This window comes from Rhopilema esculentum, chromosome 16, assembly GCF_057945365.1.
Source record: "Rhopilema esculentum isolate cy_ngs chromosome 16, ASM5794536v1, whole genome shotgun sequence".
NCBI lineage: Eukaryota > Metazoa > Cnidaria > Scyphozoa > Rhizostomeae > Rhizostomatidae > Rhopilema > Rhopilema esculentum.
In genome coordinates, this window is record NC_142830.1 from 13824481 (window position 1) to 13842193 (window position 17713).

Genomic DNA, 17713 nt, shown 5'->3' on the forward strand with positions numbered 1-17713 from the left:
TCGGTTTGACCTAAGCATGCATTCCGGTCACAAAATACTGCTAAAAGGAGTAAAAAGGGTTTCTGGGTGAGATATTAGAAGATGTTAAGGGGTGTTGGACCCAAAATTGTCCTTATTTGACCGTAACTGTTATACATCTTTCAATTAAAATCATAAAAAATTTACCGCTACATTGGGAGTTGTTCTTCATAGACAATAAAGTCATATACAACTGATTCAGTGACCTCAATTTGAAAATTTGATTTAATGCAGCGAAACGAGGATAACAATGAAACCTTTAGTCGCTGCTGGATTCAATCGTCTAAGGTAGAAAGATGGTTGCAGCAGAAAAAAGTAAGATAAGAAAATGTCAACAAATGATTGTAGTATATGCACAATAAAAATATTTACTACACGAGCTTAATGGAAGTAAACACGCAATTTTGGAAATCTTTTTAAAGGCAATCAACAGATAGGAAATGGTGTGAACCATTTGTCAATCAAAAATTGGCCAATCAAAAAGCGTTTGAGTATTATCACGATCATTGATTAGCCAATAGTTGATTGACAGGTTGTGCATTCAATTAAAGTGTTGTGTATTCATGTGTGTCCCGATTCTCTAGAATTTGCAAACCACACATGAATATACAACTCTTGAACTCTATTTTGAATTAGCCTACCTAAGGGGACAAGAACTCATACACCCATCCATCGTCTCCAATTTTTGCAAAAGGGTTTTTGCCTTGAGCGTCGGCTGGGCCAGGCCTTCGAAATACCACCCTGTCATGCATGCGTCCCTTTCCACCGCACCAAAACTCAAATGTTTCAGGAATCAGTTGATAGCCACCCCTTGAGGAAGAAAAGAAAAAAATTGAAAAGAGGGAATTCAGTACCACATTTGAAGAAGCTGCAAGCTGAGCTCCGGGGCATCGCGCAAAGTTTTTAGCACACTACTAAAAAAGACTTGCAATCGTCCTAAACTTATAAATCCAATCAGACTGATATATCTTGAAATATTTTTAAAAATTAAGCGTTGCTAGATTTCAATTAATACTTGAATTCACAAACAAAAATAGCAACCACCATCCTAGTTTTCGTCATGCTCGCAATGAATTAGGGGAGACAAAGTATTAAGATTGCAGGCACGTGACTTCAACAGAAGCTTCGGCATTTCTAAATGCCATCTTAACGACATTAAAACCCTTTAACACAAAACTAAACAGCTTACATAACTTAAAATAAAATTGCAGAAAATCTTTATTCAATGGAAACATCACCATAAAATACCCCACATTGGGGTCAATCTTTTATAAGATGGAAAAGGTTCATCGATTTGGGAAAGATAGATATTTTTACATGAAGGGAAAATTGTTTCTCTTTTCCGCAATGTAAAAGCCCCAAGCTCTAAAGCTTGAATAAGGGAGGCATCGACTGGAGAAAATTCAGCAAAATAAGTCAAAAATGACGAGAGAAAATAACAACACCGTGGGAAAATTTATGACAATCGTGGGAATTTCAGCTTTCAGGCAAAACAACAAACGATTCCGAAGGGTCCCAAGTGCCCCAACAGCCAGTCACTAATGGAATACCGATAAACTGACAGCAACTTCCAGGGTATTAATTAGTCCATTCGCAAGCCAGTGTTTGTTCATTTCACTGTTTTCCCCCCTACCGTTCTTAGATATTTGCTCAATATTTCTATTAAAAGAAAATTCCCTGCACATACCAACAGTCAGGTTTTGGTATTTCAACACCATCGTATTTTTTCTCGAGATCTGCATATCTTTTTTCAGACACCTGAAAAATATTGGAAAAAGAGCATTTCAAAAGCGTGATATAACAGAAAAAAGCCGTCAAGATATGAATAAATGATATATCTTTGTTTATGCTTCTTTCCAGAGATGTCGCTAGCTGTTGTTTTCAAGAGGACTTTCGAGGTCCCACTTGTGGACAAAGTGAGAAAGACAAAATTTAGTTGCTCACAAGTTTGAAACTTTTCCAATGAAGCACCCAGAGATGGTCAAGAACTCCTAGTTTATGAAACGGGTTTTTTATTTCAAGGAGGGCTGTGTCACACCCTTGAAGCTTGGTTCGTTTCTTAATTCAAAAAAAGAAAGGAAAATCATAGATAAATGCTTTTAAGGAGCTAAGCAATAATTAAGCCCAGAAAAGGCATTTAAGGGTAGGTTTTTACATGCATATCTCTTGTGTAGCTAAATGTTTTTACAACAATAAAATACGTTTTTTTAAAACACCACAGGGAAAGTCGTAAACAAAGTAAGGAAGTCTTCCCATCTGACCTGGACCATTCAGACTTGGTCTTGACTACTGAAATATTGTTTTTTGGATTCTTGAATTTATGCTTGAATCAAGCTATCAGCACCCAAACCAATTCTTACCTCTTTGCTTTCAATAACACAGCTCTGATTGCTGGCCAATGCACCAAGTTGACTTGCCCTTGGTCTCATGTGGAAATAATTCTCAGATTCACTCTCAGATAATTTCTGTACTTTGCCCTCCACTCTTACCTAAAACAATTGCACAAAATAAGATATAAGAATAACAGTCAAAGGAAAAAAGCTTTGAATAAAACCTTCCCTCAAAAGTACAGCCTCTTCCTATTTACAATAAATACAACAGTGTTGTTGAAATATCATAGAAATGCTGCAATTTTCTTTGTTTTTAAAACAAAAAAGTCAGGGGTGGCTCAAGAAACTCTTAAACAAAGAGACTGACCATTCTCAAAGGGGTTTCACAAAGGGACTGACCATTCTCAAAGGGGTTTCACAAAGGGACTGACCATTCTCAAAGGGGTTTCACAAAGGGACTGCCCATTCTCAAAGGGGTTTCACAAAGGGACTGACCATTCTCAAAGGGGTTTCACATTTTTTGCAACACAATTGAATAGCTACATTATGAGCCCTGCTTCATATTAACAAAATTTATCTTTGACAACTGATTTTCATCAACAAGGGGAAGGGTTAACAGGCAACAAAAAGAAAGATGCAATCCCCTTGTCCTACCCTGGTCCTTGGGGCCACCTCTAATTAAATCATGAAACCCATTAATCCACACACACCTGACGCTCCAATGGCTCCCAATAAAACATGATAGCAACATTTGGGTTTTTCTCCTGCAAAATAAAAACATCAATTTGCTTACATATATCCAGAAAGCATTTTGAAGCAAACACAAGGGAGTGTGTACTCTGAACCTTGGAATCTATGGAAGTGAGGTTGTGTTTAACAAAAAAATATGCCAAAAAATGGAGGAAACTGAAAGAACTGTAAATTGCGAAAAAAGAATACACAGTTTGGATTCAATTGAATAGAAACCATAGTGGACGAAATAGAAAATGTTTCTCAATAGTGAGCTGGTTAGCAAATTTACGCATGATAAAAATGCAAGATTTATGTTTCATTATATGCATGTGTTCATGGGGGGAAGGGGTGTCAGAAAAAAGGGGAACATGGCCCAGCACTTCTTTGATGTATAAATTCCTTATAATAAATAAACATTGTCTCTAAACAATGGCTCTAGATTTGAAGCTCAAATTAGTTTAGTTATTCAAGTCCTGCTTCTACCACAAGAGACTTTCATAAAATTGCCATTCATAAAATTGAGAATGTTCTTACATTCATGTACAGAACTCAGAAATTAACCAATGACCAAACAACATAATTCCAAGAAACTAACTGAACAAAAGCTATTTCCAATTCTATTCTGAACCTTTTACCTTACAGTAGATAGTATCAAAATATGGTTATTGAAAATTGTTAATTCAAATTTAATTGGAAGTTGTTAAATGTTGAGCAGCTCACTATATCCTTTCCTTTCCGGCTACTGTAATTGGTGAAAAACCGAAATCCAGCATTATCATATCCTTTCAATAAGACAATACGCACAGAAGGCTTGCAGTCCCTAAAATTCAATTAAAAGGTAAGGCCATAAGACAAAAAGACAATCAAATCAATAAAATATTATAAAATAAACTACAATATTATATAAAAACCCTGACCACTGAATAAAATTCATCTTTAAAGTTTTAGATAAAAATTTGGGAAAGATTTTTGAAGTTGATTAAAATCAATTTGAAAGGCAGAAAAAACTTTGATGCTGCAAGGGATCTTCAAGGAAGGTCAATTGAGGGTGAGCAGAGGTCCTATGGTAAAACTTGATGTAGATTTTGGCAGGCATTGCTTCAAATAGGTACAAAACATTCAAGGTCTCATTGGCTTTTACCCCTTTCATCCCCAATTGTTAGTATATGAACTCCTGTAGCCCTGTCTCCAGTTAAGAATCGATTGCTACATTTAATGTCAATCAACAACTATTATCATATGTTTTGTTTATAATTAAGTGCAAATACACCTATATTTGAGCTTTAGGTATTTTCCATAATAATGAATATGAAACTAAACCCATTAATTCTTTTTTCTTTGTCTTAATCTCAGATGATTTTTTTCTTGAATTCTGAAAATTTTGGAAGCTGATAACCTTAAAGCTTAAGTCTCTATGCCACTTTTTCTTCTACAAAGTGGGAAAATCTCCTGGTGACAAAATATCCCTGCCATGACCCAGGCTTGAATCCAAAGTATAAAAATCTTATCAGGTAAAATCAGACTAAGAGTCTCACATCGAATACATAGATGCATAACCCGGTCTGCAGAGTATGACACTTCTTGACGAGATCTCTGGTGTGCACGAGCAAAAAGCCTGGTGTGCCAGTGTGCACCACCAAAAATTTTTGGTGTGCTGGTGTGCACCAGCCACTTTCCCCTGTTGTGGTTAAAGTTTGTAAATTTGAATTTCACCGTAAAAATGCAAAGGACGAAGCCCCACGTGCCTTATTCTTTTGCCCACCCTTTCTTCTTTTTGTCTGGGTCATTCCAATAGAAGCCACAGAATTTTCTATGGGGCCACACCCAGCCACGCCCATCTTAGTTGCCACACCCAAAAATATCTGGTGTGCAAAAGGTTTTGCACAAAAATATCTCCGGTGTGCACATGCCATACTCAGCAGACTGGTGCATAACAAAGTCTTCATAAAAGAAAAGCAAAACAGAAATATGTTTTCTCACTCTGAAACAGTAGCCAGAGACATGGAATTCGCTTCTTTAATAAGTGGACATTCCTTTGCCATTTTGAACCAAGCATCAAACATTGCCAATGGCTCCTTCTTCTCAAATTCTTCCAGCTTCAAACCATGGGACTTGTAGTTGATTCTCATTGAAGCAACCTCGTCTTTGCTGAGTATGCTACCAGTGGATGACATCTCTGCGTTTCTCACTAGCAAATTTACACAATTGTTAACAAAATGTTTATATCTCAAAGAGCTTGCTGTTTTAACGAAGCTTTGCCTCAAAACAGTAGCCATAGCATTATTAGTGGATACAATACATTACGGTGGTCTGGAATCCTAGAAAATAACCACAAAATGAATATTTCTTCCTTGCTTACTGCAATATTTCAAACTCGGCTCACGTATCACGTGCTACTTGTGCACCACGACAAGCAAAACAACTTGTGGCCAGCTTCAAATGATATACCAAGGCGGACAGCTGGAAACCCGACGATCAAAGAAATATGACCCTCTCCTTCTGTTTGCTGCAAATAATACTTGCAAAATCACACACGACTGTTGATCTGCAGTACGAGGAAAGTTCGAAATTCGGTTCCTTACGTGTGGGCCTAGCTAGTTACTTGTTCGCCATACAGCGAACTGTTAGCGTAAATTGTACTCCACCCAAAAGAAACATCAATAAGAAAGGTAAATGACAACTTACGTAATAAACACTTACCATTTACTTCTGGTTATGTAAGGTTTTGTTAAGAATAAATTTGTTTTGTTTCGACTCAGGAGTTCCAGCCTCCCAGAGCCTCGTTTTGAGGAAATCGAGATAAAATCAATGATGTAGAAGCGCCGAAGGCACTAGAGCTGGTGAGGCAAAATCACTTGAGCGGTAAAGGGCAAAAGGACGATTCCGCATAAGGCTCAGTACAAGACATTGCAAGTTAGACGAAGAAAAACCAAGATTATTGAAAATTAGCATAATTTTGAAAGGTTAGTTATACTTTGCTAGCTTGCCGTATTAATTTTAAAAATTTTAAGCCATAAATTGTGTTGTTAAATAGGGTTTCAAGATTTTTAAAATATTTATTGCTGCGGCGCTCGTTCTCTGGCCTAGGCAATGTTTACCTTTTCAGGAAGTCTGTTTTTGAGTTTATTTGCTAAAAAATTCACACATAATTTCAAAATTAGGTTTATTTTGTGTTTTCTAAGTGCAAGGGTAGATGTAAGCAAATACTCTTATATCATTATGACAACTTGTTAAATTATCAGTCCCCTACTTTAGCAACCCCCTGCATGTGACTTGTGGTAGAGATTCCAGATGTAAGGATTAAAAATCTTATGATCACTCTCCATTTCAAGTTTTTTAATGACAAGACCTTCCCTTTAACGTTCATCAGCAAATCAGACTTTTATTTACGGACATAAGGATGTTGTAGGAAGGGGGCGTGGCTGTGTAATACTGCTAATTTTAGGCCTTTCTCTCTAGTCCATTCGTTTGATTTTCCTTACCTAATCACTCTTGTTTATCTGTAATTTTCCTTGCTCGTTCCGAATTTTTCTATCACGTGTATTAGGATAATATTTGTATTATTATGAGTAACTTCATACCTACGTCAATTATCAGCAGGTTAAGTAGATCGCCATAGCAACCCAGTATTTAAGGATATCGCGCTACCCCACCCCGCTCATTACTAAGTAGATTACTTCCTTTCACCGTTTCATTTACGTATGTCTATTGTCTTTAGTTCAGTATTTATAGGAGCCCCGTACCTCATCTTGGATGTAAGAATTATGGAAAAGTAGCAGCAAGAGAAAGCAATTTAGGCATGCACCGTTTTAGGGGCAAGATGCTTGTGAAAGATCTTGTCGCCTTCGTTTTGCTCTTAGTCGTGTTGAGATATTTATAGGAGATGTATCAGTTTTGGAAGACCTCTGGGATAGTTCTTGTGAAAGATTATGCCCATGTCACGCGTTAATTATTATGCCGCTGTTAGCATGCAAGTTATGTAGCTGCCGGGACGATTTTATCGAAAGAAAAGAAGGAAAGATTTAACCGATTTACGTCGCATCATTTATTGGCCATCCTCTGCTTTTTAAAGGTCCTGAGAATCAATCGATTTAAGCAACATTTTACAGCTGAATCAGAATTGAAGATTACCTCTTTCACCACGTTGCCTGAATGTTACGATAAAAAATTAACAGAATATGTTTTCATAAGCGAAATTTTGTGAATAAGCCCAAAAACATTCTTCCTAAAAATACAAATATTCTCTAAACCAGAGTGCCCTTATCAACGCCACGGTGAAAAAAATATTTTAAAAATCTTTAAACCCGTGTACAAACAATAATAATGGCTTAAAATCTTCTAAATGCATACGGTAAGCTGACAAAATATAAGTTACCTTCCTAAATTGGATAGATTTTCTAAAATTTTTTGTTTACGTTTGCCAGCTTCGGAATTTCCCATACTGGGCCCGGCCCTTATGCGGAATCGTCTTTTTGCCCTTTTACCGCATGAGTGATTTTGCCTCACTCGAAAACAATAGAGTTAGACATCTAGATTTTATCCATATTTGACCCTAGGGCAGAAGATTGTGACACACCTCGGTCTATGATAAGATTTCTTTTTTCATTGACTACAGTGCACTGAGTCCTTCTGCTAAGATAGCTACAATTCCTGCCAAAAGTCTTGGAACACTGATGTCAGTTTCCAAGGTCAAAATCAATCATCCCCCTCTCCCCCACGGAACAATGTGCTTTTTTTATGATATTTTTCTAAATTATCAACATTGTTTCGGAGGGAAGGGTGTGCGGAAATAGGAGTATCTGGGAAAAGAATGGAAAAACAAAAACACAATGCAAATTGCTTGGTGTTCCAAGTACTTTTAGAAAATGGTTGTAGCAAACCAGTCATTCATTTTACCTCAAAAACCGCGATGGGAGAGCTTATGAAGGAGTATCAAAGCTACTGTCGTTACGATCTATTGTATCATAGGCCTTAGTTGTGTCAAAGAATAAGCCAATGCATGATTTGTTCTGGTCAAGGTTTTCATAGACAAATCTAAACAACTCTAGCATTGCATGACTAGTTGAGTGACCTTCATGAAAACTGCAAATGAAACAGAAACTTCTTTTTTATCAGAAAAGAGAGCACTTGCTTAGCTGAAATGCGCTCCGCAAACTTTTCGCCTTTTTTAAAAACGGGGATCACACTGGCGATTTTCCAAACATTCGGCATAACCCATATTGAACAGAGACATGAATCCAGGCACTGCGCACCCTTCTAAAAGTGGGTGGGCTGAAAAGGGGATGACGGAGAATTCTGGGGCCACGCCTTTTAGAACACCGGAAACGCCTCTTTAAGAAAATATTTACTTCTTTCCACTTATTTTTTTATAGATAGTCAAATTTAGAAAAAGATTTAACAAGATAAGATACCAAGAAAATGAACAGAGAAGGGTATCTAGTCAAGATGAACTGTTACTACTTTGAATCCGTTAGAGTAAACTTTCCAAAGTTGAGTTGGAGAAAGCTTTCTAGTTTTTTTAACCTTTTATTGCCAAAAAGTGGTGGTGGGGGGGGGGGGGCTATAGCCTCTGCTAGCCCAATGGCTGTGCGGTGCCTGCATAAATCATACGTGTCTTGGAGGCTTTGCAAGTAGTGTGCTAGCAGTTTAATAATGCAAGGTTTGTTGTTTTGACCTGCAGATTTTTTTGCTTTTAGGCTGTTTATCTATCCTAAAAATTCATTTTCGTTCACTACAATCAATGCAAAGGTTTCGAAAACCCGCTTTTTGGTCAAATTAACTTTATTTTGTGCAAAGAAACGGGGGAACATCTTTGGTCACTCTTGGACCCGATCTTTTAAGATAGATACAGTGGAATTCCGATATAACGAACTCCGAAGGGGACAAGAAAATAGTTCGTTATATGGGGAGTTCGTTAAACCCGGCGAAAACGTTTTTTACGTCTTTTCGCAGTTTAGGCTATCTCTAACTTCTGTGCACATTTAACTCCAAGAAACTAAGCTGAGTTCAAATGTTACTAATGGTTAAACATCGAAAATGAAAATCTTTATTTTCCTCTTATAATTTGGGACCAAGAGGTTAGCAAAGCTTGTATCACTTCACTTCTAGTTGGCGGCTGAATGACGTCTGGACTACTTCACATTCTTGCTTGTCTTCTTCTGCTTCTTCATTTGGGTCTCTCAATAAAAGTTTGTCATCGCTTATTTTCTCATATGTAAAAAGGTATTCGTTATTGTCAATGTACTCATTCAAAGAAATTTCTGACGCAATCAAACTTTCATCTCGTGCACCGAGTCCATCAGCCATTGATTGAAATATGTATCATCGGCATGTTTTGCCGATTGCAAAAATGATTTCCCACCAGATTAAGTGATAAATGAACACCGAAAATAAATAAACAAAAATAACAGATGAAAAATTTATGAAAAGTTCGTTATATCGAGGGTAATTATGATGAAGGGATCGAAAAATTGGTTCGTAATAACGAGAGTTCGTTATATCAGGTGTTCGTTATAGCGAGAGAATTTTTAAGGAGTTTGTTAGGCAGAATCCAAGGGACCAAACATTAAGTTCGTTATACCGGGAAGTTCGTTATATCAGAGGTTCTATATTAACAGTATGTGCACACTTCCTTCATAAAAAAACCTAATTTTTTGCTTAGCCTCAATATTCTTAAATCTTTTTTATTTCGAGCCTAAGATTATTCTTAAACTATTCTTTAGTGACACAAGGCGTAAATGAGTAACATTACAGAGTTGATGATTCCAAGGCCGCATGCATCTTTTTCAAAACATATAGCGTGAAACTTGCATTTGTTTTGCTTTCCAAAAAAATACAAATAAATAAAAATTGTTTTTTTGAAATTACTCTTAAATATAAACAATTTTGTGCTTTAATATTCTTATAGACTATATTCTTATAAAAAAGTGTGTACTGCAAATGCTTGCTAAATACAAAAAAACGCAATTTTGGAAATCGACAATCGACAGATACTAAGGTGGTTTGAGCTTCTGTCAATTAATCAATTAATGTCCATTATAATAAAAACAAAAGTAAGCTTGGATATACCGAATTACAGTCGATTGTCTCAAGGCTGTTTCCACAAGGCATTAAATATGTAAAGACGTTTTTATTGATTCAAAGGGGATTTCCGTAACTGGAAGATATCTGTCAATTAATAAATATTTGATTCCAAGAAAAGGGCTTTAATAACTCGAATGAAGCCGATACTGGCAAACTGTGCGTTGTTTTAATTATGGGTTTTAAACTCAATAAAGGTACCAAGTTACCTAATTCTTGTTAGGGTTAGATTTATGTGATTGATTCATCAAATCATTTGCTCAAAACACCAGTGACTGAAAATATGGGACAGATTCGATTAATCCAAAAATGAAACATCACATATTTGAAATCACAGTGGAACCTCAATAAAGCTTTATTTGCCATTTATCTGGTTAAGATCTTGGTGAAGGATGTTAAAGCCAACGACGGAAAAGGAAATTTATCAGAGCAAAATTTTTGGAACCTGAGAATCTTGTTCAAGTTATAGAAAGTTCAGATTACACGAGTTTGAAATTAGACAGAGTTGACTGTATTAAATTATTGCCCGTGTTTATTTGCACCAGTGCTACAAAAAGTGACACATGTCATTTTATTATGCTTAAACATAAAAGTAATAATGATTTTCAGGTAATTTAAAAATAAGAAACTTTACCCGCATGTTCAAATTCAATGAAATTGCAAACTACAACTCTACGTGAATACACAACTCTTGAGCTCTATTCTGAATAAAGCCTACCTAAGGGGACAAGAACTCATACACCCATCCATCGTCTCCAATTTTTGCAAAAGGGTTTTTGCCTTGAGCGTTGGCTGGGCCAGGCCTTCGAAATACCACCCTGTCATGCATGCGTCCCTTTCCACCGCACCAAAACTCAAATGTTTCAGGAATCAGTTGATAGCCACCCCTTGCGGAAGAAAAGAAAACAATTGATAACTTATAAATCCAATCAAGCTCCTGCTGCTAAAACAGTTATATCAAAACCAACAAAACGTTCCTTCTTGATCTTCAAGTTACTGTAATTCTTCAAATTACCAACAAAATAATACTACCATTCATTTTTTGTCATGTTCGCAATGCATTATGGGAGACAAAGTATTCAGACTGCAGGCACATGATTTTGGCATTTCAGAATAGCAATTCAACACCATTGAAAACTCTTCTATCACGTGACAAGACTAAGCTGTTCCAAAAAAACTGATGCAAATTCTAGAATTGTCGAGGGAAGCACCACCAAGGCCAGAAGTACCATACATTGGGCTCAATTCTTTGAAACGGTTTAAGTTTGAAAAAACCTTTGAATGGGAATCATTTTTCTGTATGCAGCAAAAATTGTTCCTCTTTCTGCGGTGCGACAGTCCCAAACCCTGAAGCCTCAAAAACAGCACAGCGATTGAATAGGATCAGCAGAATTAGGCCCCGTTCACACGGGAACGCAATCGTTCCGTTCCATTTTTGTTCCAGTTTCTGGAACGAAAAGGTATACTGTTCACACGGTAACGGAACGATTGCGTACCGATTTTTGTTTATGTTCAGACGGGAACGCAATCGTTCCGTTCTGCAATTTGCGCGCCAAAATAAGCGAATGATTTTTAATGCGCATGTCCATAATGGAGATAGATTTCATCATTTCGATTTATCTCTGAGCTATCTCTGAATTTTTTAAACAATTTGAATAAATGGAGAATACAAAGGCGCCCCAAAATAAGCAAGCTCGTGGGAAAATTGAAGCCAACCCTAAAAGGAAGGAATTTCAATGTTTGCAGAATGGTGTTGAATCTTTTAAATGGACTAACGGCGAGATTCAGCCAATGGTGTTTTTGAAATCCTCCATTTTCTTCGCTGAGTTTATTATTGTCACCTTTTCCTTCCCTCAACAACAACACAGACGCATGCGCCAAGGGCAAAACTCTTATCGTTCCATTTTCTGGACCAGTTCTGCGCGTTCACACGGGAACGGAACGGAACGATTGCGTACCGTTCCACTTTTCGTATCAGTTATTTTATCGTTCCACTTTTTGGAACGGAACGATGTCGTTTGAAGCGTTCCCGTGTGAACACAACCCCTGAGCGTTCCGCTTTTCGGAACGGAAAAGAACGGAACGGAACGATTGCGTTCCCGTGTGAACGGGGCCTTAGTCAATGGATAGTGAGAGAAAATGACAAGACCGTGGGAAAATTCAGGGCAAACGTGGGAATTTAAGTTTTCAATTAACAACAAACGATTCCGAAGGGTCCCCAGTGCTTTAAAAGTCAGTCACCGACGAAATACTAATAAACTGACAACAACTCCCAAAGTAATATGAAGTCAATGACTGACACTGCGGCAAGACAGTGTTTGTTCATTTCACTGTTTTCACTTCTAGCATTTTTTGACTTTTTTCAGTTTAGCAACTCTTGGAAAATCCTTCTGACAGAAATGAAGTTTTGATATTGCGAAGAAGAATTAAAGTCAGGTTATGAAATTTCGATAACAAAAAAGAAGTTCTTTAGCTCCTTAGATCTACAAATTTTGCACCGTTTCCTATTCGAAAGGCCATAGTCTTAAAGTTTATCTTTCTTGTCTTAAGAAAATCGATCCAAAGGGATTACCCTAAGGGACATAGCCCGCTTTCCAGATTGTGCTCAAAATGGTAAAATATTTTAAGAATAAAACTACTAAGATATCTACTAATTGTAGTTGATAGTAAATTGCCACAGGGCTACTATGTATTCCCATCCGCCCTATGGTATCGTCTTTTAAACTTGTTCTGTTTTGTAAAGTATTGTGGAATATCAAGAAAAAAGACAGGAAAAAAAGATAATGCTAAAAGAAAGTTTCCTGCACATACCAACAGTCAGGTTTTGGTATTTCAACACCCTCGTACTTTTTCTCTAGATCTGCATATCGATTTTCAAGTGCCTGCAAAACGTTGCAAAAGGAGCATTTCAAAAACATGCAACGACAGAAAAAAGTCCTCAAAATATAAGCAAGCAGTGCTTCATTTCATTTGCTTCTTTCCAAAGCTGTTATTGAACTCAAGAGTGGTTAACAAGGTACTATCTGCCAACAAAGTTGGCAAGCCATCCTTAATTTGCCGAAGAAGCACCCCTAGAAGCTGCTTCTGAAAGGGGTATTACACTTAATAAATTTTAACCTTATAATAAGCAAGCAGAAAGGGCTATTTATGATAGTGCTCTGCATGCAAAAACCTACTCAAGGTGTAACATTGAATCCGCTTTAACAACAATTAAATGCTATCTTGAAAGCAAAACAGGTTTGGGGAAAGTCACGAGCAAGGTAAGGAAGGCTTCATTCATTTCACATCTGCAGTCTGCTCCCAGACCTGTCTAAGTTTCTAAAATGTTTTTGTACAGACGGCTTGATGATCCCTACCTCTTTGCTCTCAATAACACAGCTTTGATTGCTGGCCAATGCATAAAGTTGCATAAATCTTGGTCTCATATGGAAATATTTCCCAGATTCACTCTCAGACATTTTCTGCACTTTGCCCTCAATTCTCACCTGACATAAAGAAAATCCAAGAGTTGAATAGAAAGAAAACTTGAATAAAAAGCTCCCTCATAAAAAGAACGTCTTCACTTTCACATTAAATACTGAAGCAATTTTACATTTAACACTCAAATTGTGGCTTTTCAAAAATATTTAGGAGTTGAGGGGGTGGGGGCGCTAGTGCTGATGTTGCCGAATACCATAAATTATTCAATTAGGCCAGGGGGTTTGTAATTGTGAACATATCTGTAAGGCTTAGGCACTTTTTAAAAGTTTAGTAACGCTGCCTGAAAAAATTACCTATAAATTCTAAAAAAATTTTTTTGCATCAATTTTGAAACGAGAAACATTATGAAAAATGTTTCTTTGATATCTGATTTGACACTGATTAAAAACGTCTGTGTTATTCTGACGTAAAACTATCAAGTTTAAAGCGGGCTTATCAATGTAAAAACTAGTGTAGTAGGTTGGTAACACATTCTGTAGCGCTCTCTTTACCCAGTGGTGGTTTTAGGCGGTCCTGGACTCCAGGCCCTGTATTTATGGAGGCAAAAAAGGAACCACGCACCAATCACTGAGCCCCGTTTCTGTCTGTATGGTAGTCAGGATTCATTCTGGATCCACCCATGATCTTGAGATCCCATAACAGCCCAAACATTTTCCCTTCCTTTAAAAACTCGCCAATTTTCAAAACTGAATCTTGCCAGGTCTGATTAAATACCCTGCTGCAAGGGGGAAAGGCCAAATATGCTACAACAAGAAAGATGTAGTCCCCCTCTACTACCATGGTCCTTAGGGCCTGGGGCCACCTCCAATCAGATTATGAAACCCATTAATCCACACACCTGACGCTCCAACGGCTCCCAATAAAACATGACAGCAACATTTGGGTTCTTCTCCTATAAAATACAGACCAATATCAAATCAGATAAAAATGTACTTATTGGGTACTTATTGGGGTGTCCAAAAACGTTTAAGTAGAGGGGGCAGCGGGGGTGTAGCAATATTTTTCCAAAGAAAATGAATTTTAGAAGTGAAACATGGTAGAAACAATATCTATTTCACAATTAGAGTCAAGACACAAGATCTTATTTCAAACTAAAGCATTGCTGATTGAAAAGTTAAGGGGTGGGGGTGTCACATCATACATACCCTTTTTAGGCACGCCCCTGCAAAATGCTTACCTTTCTATAGATAGTATCAAAAAAGTCATTTAAAATTTTTGATAATTCAAATTTGGAAAATGTTAAACATTGAGCAGCTTACCATTTCCTTTCCTTTCCGGCTACTGTAATGAGTGAAAAATCGAAATCCAGTTTTATCATATCCTTTTAGTAAGATGACACAAACAGAAGGCTTGCATTCCCTATAAGACGAATATACGAATAGAATATAAGATCAGCAACCAAATAAAATATAAGCTATATCTATTTTAACTAACATTTAATTCCTAGACATAGCTATATACATTGATGCTTAACAAGTTTTCATAAAAGAAAATAAAGAAAGACAGAAAATATGTTTTCTCACTCTGAAACAGTAGCCAAAGACATGCAACTTGCGTCTCCGATAAGTGGACATTCTTTTGCCATTTTGAACCAAGCATCAAACATTGCCAATGGCTCCTTCTTGTCAAATTCTTCCAGCTTCAAACCATGGGACTTGTAGTTGGTTCTCATTGAAGCAACCTCGTCTTTGCTAAGCATGCTAGTAGTGGATGACATCTCTGCGTTTCCTACTAGCAAATTAACACAATTATTATGAAAATGTGTAAAAAAATCATTTAGTAGCCAAAAAACAACAATATCTTCTCGATGTGCTGCGATTCTCTTTCCGATTCCACTTCAAGTGCTGTAGTGGATTCATCCTATCCACAGGCATCAACACAAAAATATAATAATTTGACACAAAACTAGAATTTAAGCATTCCAAAGCATGAAATTTATTGTACTATATGAGAGATTTATGCTACTTATTTTGCTCTTTTATTAGCTTGTTTTTGTACTTTTTAAATTTTTTCCAATAATAAGCACGGCAAAAGCAATCTTGGAGGAACTGAAGAATTTAGTGAGGATAATCCAATTAAATTCGTGTCATACACCTCGGGAGTGTTTTGAATGCCTTTATAGGGTCAGGGGACGCTCTCCTATGAATATGACATTCAACAAAACATGATATCTATTCGGATTCTTCATGTCAGTAATCTGTTTAATTTATCTTATTTGACATTAGCCAGGGACACCGCAGAAGGGGGCGAGGGGGTCAACCACCCCTGTTGCTTTTTGATAGGAGGAGCAAAGTGAGGGGCTTAAGTGCCCTTTTCTTAGAAGTGCCCTTGTCGCCGGTCTTCTGAAGAAAATCAAAGATATTCATATGAAATCATAACTGTAGTGCCTCATTTGTGACTTGCAAAGAATTTCTTAGGCCAAAATTTAGCCGATATTAAAGATACCGACAAAAGATCAAAACAAAATGACAGTTACAAAAGAATTGTTGGTTGCTGGGAATGATTTTTCAAATGCTCTTTTACTCAAGTCTGCCCCCCTTGCCCCTTACCCCTTGGTCGTTCCAGCGTCCCTGACATTAGCCGTTAGGTTGTGTCATTTAGGCCCACATAATTTCTTTTATTTAAAAAAACATCCTCCTGCGGCCCCATACATGACTCAACTCCTTCATTTTCGTACTCCTGTGACTATCGCTTGTCAGGGGGTCGCTTGAAAAAAGAGGTCAGTGGACCACTCACCTGCGAACACCACCACCGTTCACGACCGCTTCGAGTTCAAAAAGGAGCAAACTTGCAGCGCAAGTAGATTCATCAATTATCATTGGCCTTCTTTGAAAGCAAAACACAAAAAGCCCGTTCATTTGGGGTTAATTTTGGAAAAGCTTTACAAAGAGCTCAACAACAAAAAGTTTTGAAAACACAACAGACAAACTGGACTTGAATTTACTCATTCGAAAATGACAAAGGACCCAAAGGGACCGATTTGCGCGTCAGAAAACGCAAAATATCAAAGGAACCACAAACCTTGAAAGGGGGAAGATCAATAAACTGGCAACGCTCAAATTCGAAAAAGATACGTAGAAAGAAAATCCAGGTACACCGGAGCCCAGGGGGGCAGGGGGGGTGGTTCCTGACATCCCCCTTTCACTTCCCCCTCTCTCGCCTTATATCTAGCCAATTATTCTAAAGCAGGCTACCCCTCCCCTACACCAAAATGTGATCTAGCGTCCCTGAAAACGTCGATTCTAAAAGACTGAACACCCCAAGAACACCCCAAAAACACCCCCAAGAACACCCTAAGAACAAGCTATGAGGCGGCTGAACACCCTTTAAAACATATCAAAATCGGCATATCATTCGAAAAATAATTTGGTAAATAAGTCTAATGCTGTTGGTGTTGTTACAACCAACTGATGTTATCATCGCCATCACATTCTATTTGTACTACGATAAATAAATTTTTATTGAGGCTTTATTCTTATTGGGGAGAGCTTGTTGTAGTAACAAAATTTGCCTAAGTAGCATAAACAATGAAAACAGCATAAATAAGTTTATTAAGTTCATAGAGATAAGATTAAGTTTCACTCACGTACCGACGACGATGGACTGTGTATCTGCTGGTTCAAAAACCTGACAGCTGCTGCATTCATAGGGATTCTCTAAAAGCGGCAAAAATCAAAAATTAACTGGCAACACTTGAAGGCAAAAGTCTTAATGATCAGGTGAGATGCACGGACAGCAAGGGTAAATGAGCTTAGCCTTTGTCCCTGGTAGAAAGAATTGTTGGTCAATTACAGGTATTTATACAAACCAATCTACTTATCTCAGCGTGTTTATGCGAAATAGCGTAAAAATCAAAATAGCGAAATCATCACAGCCATTTGTGGGCAGGAGGTGAAACCCTTTGTTCATAACCATTGGCACACCCTGGGTACCAAAGCTTTTAGAGGGGCAAATCCCCTAAAAATATATTGGGTTCCAGTACCCAGGGTACTCATTGGCAGGCTAACTTTCCACCCCATTTTCTAGATTCCAAAATTTAAGAACTTCTTGTATTCAATGATGAATGAAGTCTA

The 17713-nt window shown here is 37.4% G+C and overlaps 2 protein-coding genes across 6 annotated transcripts; both read right to left on the reverse strand.

Moving 5' to 3' along the window:
• Positions 1-357: 357 nt before the first annotated feature.
• On the reverse strand, positions 358-5742 carry LOC135682045 (uncharacterized). 3 transcript variants are annotated; one of them, XM_065196756.2, is made up of 7 exons: positions 5663-5742; positions 5061-5268; positions 3801-3900; positions 3059-3112; positions 2379-2507; positions 1706-1776; positions 358-828 (listed from the first exon to the last, which is right to left on the reverse strand). In XM_065196756.2, exons 2-7 carry the CDS (start codon positions 5252-5254, stop codon positions 660-662), a joined length of 717 nt encoding a protein of 238 aa, XP_065052828.2. In that variant the 5' UTR covers positions 5255-5268; positions 5663-5742; the 3' UTR covers positions 358-659. The 3 variants fall into 3 exon arrangements, with proteins under 3 accessions (XP_065052828.2, XP_065052827.2, XP_065052826.2); XM_065196755.2 differs by having other exon boundaries at positions 5440-5725; XM_065196754.2 differs by having other exon boundaries at positions 5061-5724.
• A 1788-nt stretch (positions 5743-7530) lies between these two features.
• Positions 7531-17341, reverse strand: LOC135682047 (uncharacterized). 3 transcript variants are annotated; one of them, XM_089113293.1, is made up of 7 exons: positions 17231-17341; positions 15164-15371; positions 14900-14999; positions 14479-14532; positions 13517-13645; positions 12972-13042; positions 7531-11047 (listed from the first exon to the last, which is right to left on the reverse strand). In XM_089113293.1, the coding sequence occupies exons 2-7, from the start codon at positions 15355-15357 to the stop codon at positions 10879-10881; spliced, it is 717 nt and encodes a 238-aa protein (XP_088969419.1). In that variant the 5' UTR covers positions 15358-15371; positions 17231-17341; the 3' UTR covers positions 7531-10878. The 3 variants fall into 3 exon arrangements, with proteins under 3 accessions (XP_088969419.1, XP_088969417.1, XP_088969418.1); XM_089113291.1 differs by lacking the exon at positions 17231-17341 and adding an exon at positions 16377-16506; XM_089113292.1 differs by lacking the exon at positions 17231-17341 and adding an exon at positions 16377-16496 and having other exon boundaries at positions 15164-15368.
• Positions 17342-17713: the final 372 nt, after the last annotated feature.